The sequence below is a fragment of the Phaseolus vulgaris genome, chromosome 6, assembly GCF_051622355.1.
Source record: "Phaseolus vulgaris cultivar YP4 chromosome 6, ASM5162235v1, whole genome shotgun sequence".
Classification (NCBI taxonomy): Eukaryota; Viridiplantae; Streptophyta; class Magnoliopsida; order Fabales; family Fabaceae; genus Phaseolus; species Phaseolus vulgaris.
Window position 1 is genome coordinate 14,012,866 of NC_143503.1, and position 11,694 is coordinate 14,024,559.

Here is an 11,694-nt window from a genome sequence, read left to right on the forward strand (position 1 = left end):
AGAACTCCAAACAAACGGTGAAAACTCCAGGAATCGACTGCGATAGCGAGCAGTCGAACAGAAAACACCAAAAACACCACAAACACGAACTATGGTTGGGAATCACCTTTTATACGGCCCGACGGTGGGCGCCAGATGATCCTGCCGGTTGACTTAGCGCAAGAGCGTTGCCTCGTCACGATCTTCCTCACCAGCTTGACACCACGTGCCCTCCAAGTCCACACCACAGATAGCCTCTCTAAGAACCTGAAAAACACACAGTGGCGCCTCTGCGGCCGGTGGCGCTCCGACGCTCAAGTCAGTGACAAGAACACCCAAAACTGAGAGAAAATATGCTCTGTAGGATCGTACTGAAAAGCACACAACCCTAGCAGAATGAGCCTTAATGAAAAACGTACCTCTGCAAATTCTGTTAAGGTTACCTTTATAGCTAGGTTTTTTCTCTCTCTAAGCCGTTATGCTTTTGCACGCGTGGCTCGCATCCAGCCCTGCACGTGTCGCCATCTGGGCTGGGATGGCAGGTAGCACCCAGCCCTACACGTGTCATCATCTGAGCTAGGATAACTCGAGCGTCACTTTTTTATTTCTCCCAGCCCTACACGTGTCATCACCTGGGTTGGAGTAACTGAGAGAATCAAACCCTACACGTGTCGTCATCTGGGCTGGGGCAACTTGAACATCACTTTTGCATAGTAGCCAGTCGCGCGGCTAAGTCCTCAACTCAAGGGGTAAACTAGCACGCGACATGCTCTAGAGCACCACCCGACAAGGCGAGTATCGAGTGCAGCAAAGTGCACCATCTCTGTGATATCACTTGTCTCTAATGGCACCCTCCTTACCGTTGCGCCATGCGTGTTCTGGCTGAGGAAACCTTGCCATCAACGAATGTCCACTCTGGGAATCCCGTCGCTGATAGGCGAGCTGTCCCCTCAACCCAAACACCCTTCACGCCCGATGCTGGCGCAACAATCGCCTCACTGGAGTTGTACACTCGAACTTACACCTTTGGGTCTTCACCAGCTCCGATCTGAGCTTGTCGGAAGATCTGGCGACGTGCTTCCTGAGTATTTACATCACTTACTTCATGTATATACTAGTGTAGGGAGACTTTCTCTCTTCAAATAACAATCTAATTAGGCAGATCCACTCATCATGATATTATATAATTGGGTACAATATTTTAATAGAAAATGACAAATTTTATGAGTTAATTCATTCAGGTATATCAAAAGAATAAGAGTGTATACCAAACACATATTAGAACTGTATCTCAGGATATAAGATATGAGTTAATAATCTTTCTTATATTCATATTTTTATATTGTTTTACATAGTTATAGCTATATCAATGTATTTTTTATTTTAAATAATAATTATACTGTTTTTTTAATGTTATTTTAATTATATATTTTTTAGTTTAACAATTTAACAATTCTTCTGATTATTTTAAAATTTATAACATAACGTTATTGTAACGATAAAAAATAAAGATGATAACAAGAATTCTAATTATAGTTCATTTAATCAAAATGTATTCTTATTGTATATATCCTTAATTGTATTGAATTGATGAAATCAAGAACAACTAGGATTGAATATTAATTGATTAATCTAATCGATTTACTTATTAATTGAACAAAAATACCAATATCATGATGCCACGTGCATTTTGCATACCCAAGAAAATCCTCTTTTAAAATATATAATACCTAAATTAATTCATTATAATATAATAAGAATATATCTTTATTATACACAATTTAATCATACTCAAGATAAATATCAAGATATTCTTGGACTAGGATTTAATGCATTAATTCATTAATATCATATATATTTATCATTCTATATATATATATGAATTGGATCTTTCTATCATCCTCATATAGAGAATAATTTCTTTCTGAAAAGTTTGCAGAATAGTACACTTTGTTTCGTTTTCCATAACATACTGAGAAAGAATGCCGTCACAAGGATACTACTATAACGTGTTGAGGTTGGATAACCAAGACACAACGATTGTGTCTGGTGATACTTTCAATTTCCACATCAAAATTGAATATCACTCAGTTAACACAGATACAGAAGGGTTGCAAAATCTATTTTCTTCATTATCAATTTCCTCTAATGATTTCTTCCGAGAGGGTCAAACTTTCTTACAGTCACTTTTGTCAGGCTTAAGCTTCTCCATTGAATCCATTGATGAAATAACAGAAGGGGTAGTTTCCTCAGTTCAAGAACTGTTTGAAGTTGGTAGCATTGATGATTATCTCCCTTTGGAATCTCAACACCAAGTCATCCCTTTATTTGTGACAATTATAATATTGGATTTTGGATTTGATGCAGCTGGGGAAGATGCATCTGGGGAAGAATCGTGGGAGGTTTATAGAATGAATCAGTCGAATGAAACCATAACAAAGACCTTCTTGAAGAAATGTACGGTGGTGGAAGGGAGTGATGATTGTTGCATCTGCTTAGAAGAGTTGAATATCAACTGCGAGTGCTACACAATGCCATGCCATCATGAGTTTCATCTACACTGTATTCTCACATGGCTCAAAACTAGTCGCGTCTGTCCCTTGTGTCGTTACTCTTTGCCAACCCTTGACAACTAGCAGCAATCTTACACAGAAACTATTTCAGTATGTTTGATAAATTCATATAGAGTTTCTTTAGTGATTCTTGAGTTGTAGCAAGAGTAGTTATCAAGATTTTGTAATACATTTTTGTTTATTAAATTCAGTGGATTATTGGTTGATATTAGTGTCAAAGAATTTCCAAAGGTATTAGTTTGTGTGCAGAAATTCTGAAAGTTTTAATTCCTAGTTTACTGCATAATGGATTCTACGATCTCATATCAAACTTGAGAATTTCCTAACTCAAATTCTATTCTTGGTCAGTTTAAAGGATATGGATATTATGTTGGAAGGGTTTTAGCTTCTATGAAAGTTAAAGGTATTGGTTTAGTACCATAAAAAGATTCATATATGTTAACCACCTAAATATGCGTAATGCAGTAATAGACCATTCTACTGTCATATTTGTTTAAATTAAGTAGTTGAAGTTTGACTACCATAGTCTTGTGTTGTAGGAGAATGTTAGAAGGATTTTGTAATACATTTTTTGTTTATTCAATTAAGTGGATTATTGGTTTATTTTAGTATCAAGAATTTCCAAAGCTATTAGTTTGTGTGCATGAATGTTTTAATTCCTAGGTTTGTTTGAGTTGTGTGGCCATAAGAAATTTGTTTCTTATGGAAAAGATATAATAAAGGCTTTGGTTAGATCCTTTTATTGCATAATGGATTCTACTATACTGTCAATATCAAACTTCATCAGAAGTTCCTATGTTGTTCTTGGTTATTGGAAGGCTTTTAGCTTATATGTAAAGTTAAAGGTAATTGGTTGAGAACTTTAAACATAAGAATTCTAATATGCCTAATAAAGCATGAATAGACCATTGTTGATGGTGCATTTGTCAAGCCGAAAGGCATCACTAGGAATTCATAGTGACCATCCATTGTTCTGAAAGCTGTTTTGTGAGTATCTGTGGGGGTGAGGCGAATTTGGTGGTATCCAGAGTATAAGTCAATCTTAGTGAAAACAGTAGCCGAACCCAATTCATCTAGCAATTCATCAATGGTGGGAATGGGGAAACGGTCACGGATTGTGGCTGCATTTAAGGCTCTATATTCTATACAAAAACGCCACGTACCATCTTTTTTTTTAATCAAAAGAACTGGGGAGGAGAAGGGGCTAGTGCTTGGTTTGATAATGCCTTCGTGAAGCATTGTTTGAATAAGGGTAGAGATGGTGGATTTTTGTGAGTGAGGGTAGCGATATGGTTTAACATTAATGGGTGATGTGTGAGGGAGGAGTGGTATGTGGTGATCATGGGGCCGTGGAGGTGGGAGACCGCGAGGAATTTGAAAAATAGTTTGATGTTGAAGAAGGATGGATTGTATTGAAAATGGCAGAGAGAATAACGGAGATGATGGTGTTTGTATGCTGATTTCTAGAGGGAGGGTGGAATCTGATGGTGTGTCAATGGATAAAAGATGGATGGATGCCATGGCTTTTGTGGAAAGGAGTTGGCAGAACTGATGATAGGTAGCTGGGGTTGGTGTGGAGGGTGTGCTGGCCTTTAGAGTGATTTGTTGGTTGAGATGGGTGAAGGCTATGCGGGGGATAGAGAAATCAGCTGTAATTGGGCCTAAAGTGCGCAACCAATCGATCCCTAAAACGACATCTGCTCCTTCTATGGGAAGGAGGTAAAGAGGAATTGTGAAGGTAGTGTTTTGGAGAGCGATATTAACTGAGGGACAAATGCCCTGACACGTGATAAAAGCTCCATTTCCAACCATGACGGTAAATGGGGGACTGGGTGAGATGGGTAGGTGAAGGTGATGGGCAATGCGAGGCTGTAAAATATTGTGGGAGCTACCAGAGTCTATTAGGACTGTGACTGGGAGGTTGTTGATGAGACCCGTGAATTTAAGGGTTTGTGGTGAGAGGGTACCGTTTAGAGCATGTGGTGAAAGGTGAAAATGGATCATGTCATCTGTTGGTGTGAGTTCTAGGGTTTCTTCCATGGAGGCCGAGGGGCAGTCAGGGCTGTCTAGGAGTAAAAGAAATCTGGAACTAGAACATTTGTGGCCTGGGTAAAATTTTTCATCGCAGTTATAGCATAAACCTAATGCTCTCCTTTCCTGAAGTTGTGCCGCTGTGAGACGTTTAATAGGTAAGGTAGGGGTGGGTGGTAGGTTATGGGGTACAGCAGGGTGATTGAGATTGGTTTGGGTAGTCGTGGTTGTTGGAGGAAGGTGTGGGTAACGTGAGTTGTTGGTGGTGTGGTGCTGCACATTTGTAAGGTTTGGGGAACGAAAGGGTTTAGGTTTAGAGTCTCTGATTTTATCTTCGATGAGTTTGGCAAGGCCAATAGCCAGGGAAATGGAATAGGGATTAAGTATAGCAAGTTCCCTTCGGATTTCGGGATGGAGGCTTGAAGTGAAACAATTCAGAATGGTTTCTGGGGACAAACCTTGGACACAGTTACATATTTTTTCAAAGCGTGCCTGGTATTCTGAAACCGAAGAATGTTGGTGTAGTTTGAATAGTTCAGCTTGGTGGTTGGTATAGGAAGAGAGGCCAAAACATAGTTCTAAGGCACGGGTAAAAGAGGGCCAATCTGCAAGAAGGTTGTTCTGATGCATCCACTTAAACCAGCTAAGGGCATCCCCTTTCACGTGAAAGGGAACCATGGATAGTCTTTGATCTGGGGGAATTTGGTAGAAGGTAAAATACTGTTCAGCTTGGAATAACCAATCCAAGGGGTCTGGTCCTTCAAAGAAGGCTAATTGTAGTTTTGGTGGTCGTATGGTGGGTGGAATATGTGGCTGGTCTTGTGTGGACATGTGTGGGGAAAAAGTAGGAGGGAAATTAGAGGAAACCTGGTTTACCAAGGAGGTGAGTGTGGTTTGAAGGAACTCGTTGCTGGCCTCTATGTTGGTCTGCCTGGCTTCTGTGGTTTCCATTTGTGTTTGTATGGCTGAAAGACGTTCTTGGATGGTGAGGAGAATGTCCTCAAGGTCCTTAGGTTGGCGTGAGGGAGGCATGGTGGAGAGCAATGAAAGCACCAATGATAGGTTACAACTACTGTGCTTGCTAAGAAAGATGTTAACTCTGAATATTCTACTCTAGGGTTAAGAAACTTTTCTCATGTCTTTTATTTACGTTTCTCATCACCTAAATAGGAGATGATGTGGGCTGATACAAGTCATTGGGCCCTAAAGCTCTATAGCCAAAATTAGACATGACAATACTAATATTCTATTAAATAACATAGTCTTTCATCCATGCGGGCTTCTTCTTCTGTCTGATGGGCTTGCTGTCTTGGGGGCCCAATACTCTATCACCAAACTACTCCCTACTCCAGGACATATAGGGTGGTTTATACTTACAGGGCCTCACCCCTTGGTCAAAGAAAACCTCTGTAGAGTTCCAGATTAAGGCCCATTAACCTCTATAAACATTAACCTCCCCTGCGTCTACAAGTCTGATCCCAGCCAATCAGCACCTCCTGCCACAAATTTACCCAACTCCAGATAACAGCAGCTCCTTTTGGCTCATAACTTAGCCCACAATCCTCTAACTCAGAGGGAAACCTTCACTTGATATCGTTGCTGATTAGACCTTGGGCTATACATTTCTATCTTCACTTCCTTGCCTCTTACAACCAGCCACAAACCCACCATCAAATATAGTCCAGAACCAAGTCATCTTTGGCAACTTTTACAACATCCTCATCCAATCTATCAATACTTATGAATTGATACATACCTGCGTCTAACTTTGTGAGCTACTTTTCCCATATGAAACGTGATACTTCAGCTCTGTCTAAAGTTAACCAGCCCCCTGTATAACCGAACCTTCATCCAAGACCCCTCTTCACCTTCTACTGGCATGCGAAATTGCTCACAGTAACACATCTTTTTCTTCCCCTCAGCCACTCACACCCTATTATTTAATACTCTTTATACATATACCTGGATTAAGAGTCCAATCAGCAAAGGAGTAGGTAAAGGAGTTTGTCCTATGTTTCAACCATGACCATGATTTAAGTTGGGCCATCTGGAAGATCTCATCTGCATCTACTACTCCTTGCTTGAATAGGATAGAGTTTCTCTGGTCCCAAATACACCTTACTACGGTTGCACATATACCTTTCCAAACCAGATTTTGCTTGCAATTGGCCTGAACACAATGAAAGCTCACCAAGTGAGTCTTTGGATCATTGTGTGGAACAAGCATAAAACCCAACCAGTTGAGACATAGAGACCAAACAAGTTGTGCATACTTGCATTCAAAAAATAAGTGATGGCATGATTCCTCCTTAATTTGATACAACCCACATATTGTTGAGAGCATCAACACTCCTCTTCTACTTAGCCCCACCCTTGTTGGAATTCTATCTATAAGAGCTCTCCAAGTTGTAGTCACCACATTAGGGAATGTTTTAGCTTTCCAAAGAATCTCAAAAGCAACATGATGGGTACCTCTCGTTTGCTTGGCTAGGCATTCATATGCTGAGTTAACCGTATATTTCTCAAGTTCCCAGTCTCCCCATACTTGGATGTCATTGATATTCCTCTTCACAGGGGCCCTTACTATGCATTCCATAAGATTTGCTTCCAGTTGAGATTTCCACTCGAATTTGTCTTGCCTTCACTGTAGATTCCACCGCCATACTAATCCCTCCCACATACCTACATCTTCCACCTTTTGCTCCTGATTAAGTGACAAAGAATACAGCCTCTCAAACAGTATTTTAAGATTTGACTCGCCTACCCACACATCCTCCCAGAATCTAACCTTGTCTCCCCTCCCTAGTTTCCATCGTACCTCTTCTTGAAACCACCTATCTCCTCCTCCCTCCCTACAAACCTTTACTCTATCCCTCCACCACCACGATTGGTGTTTCACAGAAATATGAGGGCAATCCAGCTCACCTCCATATTTTGAAAAAAGCACCTCCTACCACTTCCCCACTTCTTGTGAAATACACCACCATCTCCATTTGTTTAGGAGAGCAAAGTTAAACTTTCTGATATTTTTGAACCTCAAACCTCCCTCTTCTTTCGGTTTAAACAAGTTTCCCCAGCTTACCCATGCTATTGGTCTTTTTTCCATTCCCCACCCCTAGAGGAATTTCCTTTGAATACTTCTTATACTTTTATAGACCGACTCCGGCGCTTTGAACACTAACAGGTAGAAGAGTGGTATTGTTGTGAGCATTGACTTAATTACACAGCTTCTACCTATCAACGATAGGAACCTCCCCTTCCACATACTCAGTCTAGCTTTCAGTTTGTTCAAACACAGGTTCCTAGAACGATTTCTTCCTTGGGTTGCCTCCTACTTCTAGACCCAAGTATTTGAACGGGTTGCTCATTAGTCCACAATTCAGGATCTCTAAGTAGCAGCTGAGATCATAATTCTGAACATTGATTCCAGCTAGCTTTGACTTGTGAAAGTTGATTTTCAAACCTGAAGCTAGCTCAAAACCCCTTAAGATAGTCTTCATAATGAACACATTACTCCGGGAATCCTCACAGAAGAAGAGTGTATCATCTGCGAATTGAAGGAGATTGACCTCAACCTCCTTACTTCCAATCTTGACCCTATACATAAGATTGGCTTTTAGAGCTTGCCTTTCTAGTCCAGCCAAGCCTTCAGCCACCAAAATATAGAGAAAGGGTGTTAGCGGGTCTCCCTGTATCAACCTTTTTGCTGGCCTAAATTCCTCTGTAGGACTCTCATTCACTAGTACTGATACAGTAGCTGATTCCATGCATCCTCTAATCCACTTTATCTATGTACTATAGAAACCCAACCTTCCAAGCATGTTGTGCATATAGTCCTACCTAACTGAGTCATACGCCTTTTCAAAGTCTACCTTCAAACACAAGCCTCTATTCCCTTTCCTCCTAAGATCTTCTACCACCTCATTTTCCAAAAGCACGCTATCTGCCAGACCCCTATCCCTTATAAATGATTATTGGCTTTCATCTATAATAGCAGGTAGCACTTTCTTTAGTCTTCCAGCTAGCACTTTAGCTATGACTTTGTATATGGCACCCACTAATGAGATGGGTCTGAATTGATCAAGCTTACAGGGGTCCTTCACTTTGGGTACCAGTGCAATAAATGAAGCATTGCACCCTTTGGGGATATAACCCGTCTTATGGAAGACCTCCAAGGCTGTTACAAAATCAACTTTTAAGAAGTTCCAACTTTTCTTAATAAAGTTGAAGTTATAACCATCCGGGCTAGGGCTTTTTGATCTTTTGCAATGCCACACGGCGTCCTTGACTTCTTCCTCAGAGAAGCCTTCTATCAACCTCAAGCTTTTCTTAGAAGAGAGTGATTTAAACTCAACCCCATCAAGTCTAACCCCAAAGTCTTTTGTTGCTTTGAATCTAGCTTCAAAGAGCTTTTTTGCTTCTAAACGAACAATACTAGGCTCTTCACACCAAATGCCCCCTACTTTAACCCTCTTCACTTCGTTCCTTAGTCTCCTCCACCTTAGTGATGACTGGAAAAAACTAGACAAGAATCTCCATATCTAAACCAGTTGGTTCTAGCCTTCTGACGGAGAAGAGATTCTAACTTTGAGTCAGTCTCCCAAAGTCTCCTTACCAGATCCATTCGCTGCCTCTCACTTTTCGAAGCTTGACCATTACAATGTTGGTAGTTAAAGCTCTCAATTTCCTGTAAAATAGACCTCTTAATAGAATTCAGGTTCCTAAAAACATTCATGTTCCATATTTTTAATTTAGCCTTGAGGATTTTAAACTTTTCCTTGAGCCCTTTTATATCACTTCCTTGGTTCACATAGGACTTCCACCTTACCTCCACCATCCTATCAAAGCCTCGTTCCGAATGCCAGACATCAATTGATCTAAAGGGTTTGGGACCCCAGTCTTTGTCCAAACACTTTATCATCAAGGCACAGTGGTCTGAGACTTCCCTCCTTTAAACATATTGCTTACACATAGGCTAACAATGCAACCATTTTTCAGTTACAAGGACTATATCAACCCTACTCTTCGTCGTACCATTTGATTTGAACCATGTAAACTTTTTCCCCACAATGGGCAATTCCAATAGCAGGTTTGATTTGATGAACTCATTGAACCCCTTTATCTCACTGGTAAAGTCACCCTTATTTGCCCATTTCCTTTCAACTCTACTTCTTATCGCATTAAAGTCCCCACAAAAGCACCACATAACAATTTGAGAGACTTCTTTACACTTAGACAGATCCTCCCAAAGACTTTTCTTTTCTTTCAATGAACACTCTACGTACACATTAACCACACATCACCTTTTGGCAGATTTAACATGTTGGCCCACAGTAGCAATATAACCTTTCCCCGTTGAGTGACTCTCGTAGCTAAAAGCTTCTTTGTGCCACATAGAAAGCAAACCTCCGTTTCCATTATCCCCTCCATTGTGAATCCACCCAATATTATTATCTCCCCATAATGAAAAACACCTAGTATCCTTTATTTCAACTGTTTTTGTTTCCTGTATGAACACAAATTCTGCTTCCTCTGTAACTATACACCTCCTCCAATACCTTGCTTTTGTTCCTCCCCCCAAGCCTCCTATATTTAAATTAAAAATCAGCAAAGAAAGCATTCAGGTTACCCACCTCTACATTCTTCTCGAACTCCAAATCTCGATCTTCCATGCATTGGAATTCTTGGACCACCTCCTCCTCAACCCCACGACAAGCTAGCCCAATCTGTTTGCCAAGAACCCATAAATCTGTCGGCTCCTCCGAGGATCCAGAAATTCGAACACAAGCGTTACAATTGTTGATATCTCCGTCAGAGATTAATGTTGTCGGTAGGCCTTCACTGGGCAGCAGGATCTCCCTCGCCTGAGACGTTTTCTCACTCAATCTAACTGACCGTCTTGGCAGAGTACTTGGTTCCCCCAACTCACTCAGCCTTTTCTTCTTACCCCGCCTTGGGAGAGAGTTATATGCATACCCCACTACTCCCTCCGCTGCAGTTGGTGAGTATTGCGATTTCAACCCACTTTGGTTCCTACAATCCTCTGAGAGCCCAATAGAGTGGTTAAAAAATGGGTACTTCAACCGGTTACCATCTTCGCATCCTTTTATCTCGCAATTAGATGTCGCCGAACCTCCTACATAACTGTCATTGTCATCCTCTTCCTTGTTTTCCTTCGTTATAGCAGTGGGCATAATAGGCTCTTGTGTTGGGCTCTCTCCAGAGGTTTCCCCTGTACATGAGTGGGCCTTCTGCGTGTTGAATCAAGTGGTGTTCAAGTTTTGAAGAATCCAAATCCTTTGAAGGATGTTGAAGCCTCTGCTATGCTTGATGTTGTTGTGCTGGTTTAGCTTAGTTCTGGGGTAGTTTATATGTTGTAATCCACCATTTGATTAAATCTAAAGTATTAGCATTCTCAATCTTTGTGAAAGTAAAATGTTTTCAAACTAAGTTAAAACAACCGATTGTTTTGTCGAAACAACCGATTGTTTATACTTAGGTGTTTTGAGAAAAAGATTGAAAACTGTTTTTAAATGGTTGAACTGTTAAGTACCAAAACAATCGATTGATTCGAGGAAACAACCGATTGTTTGTTTTGGGACCATAACAGAAAAACTGTTTTCTGTTTGACTGAGCTTTAAATGTGTTAACTGCTTACGCTCCAATCATTTAATGCTTTGACCAATCTTTTAATGCAATTTAAGAGTTTGTTAAGATTTGATAACAAACTACATCTTTGAATATATTCAAAAAAACAGATTTGAGATTTAATAATCTTTGACAAAGTTTTTCCTAAGAGTTTTTGAGTTTTTCAAAGAGCTGAGATTGCTAAGAGTTTGTGATTGATCAAAGTGTATGGAATAGGATTCTGCTTGTATTGATTTCAGATTTTCTTCTGTAACAAGTGTAATCCTTGTAATCTGTTGAACAAGCATTCGTTTCTATGTTTGCTGAGATTGGCTGTGTGTTATTGAGGGGATCAAAATCAGCAATCTTAGTGTTGGTGTGTTGACCAAGGAGAGTGTGTTTCTTGAGGTGTTCAAGGTCATTCTCTTGGTTATTGTGTAAGTGATCAAGTGGTGATTGCTTAGTGGATTTCCTCAGGGTTTCT

The 11,694-nt window shown here is 40.4% G+C and overlaps 1 protein-coding gene across 1 annotated transcript; it reads left to right on the forward strand.

Annotated features, from left to right (window-relative positions):
• Positions 1 to 1,961: 1,961 nt before the first annotated feature.
• Positions 1,962 to 2,615, forward strand: LOC150027169 (putative E3 ubiquitin-protein ligase RHC2A). The gene has a single exon (XM_090303839.1). The coding sequence runs from the start codon at positions 1,962 to 1,964 to the stop codon at positions 2,613 to 2,615; it is 654 nt and encodes a 217-aa protein (XP_090159965.1).
• The last annotated feature ends 9,079 nt before the right edge of the window (positions 2,616 to 11,694 follow it).

Excerpts from the sequence above, each read along its gene's own strand:
- LOC150027169 (XM_090303839.1), top strand. The coding sequence starts at position 1,962 with ATGCCGTCACAAGGATACTACTATAACGTGTTGAGGTTGGATAACCAA.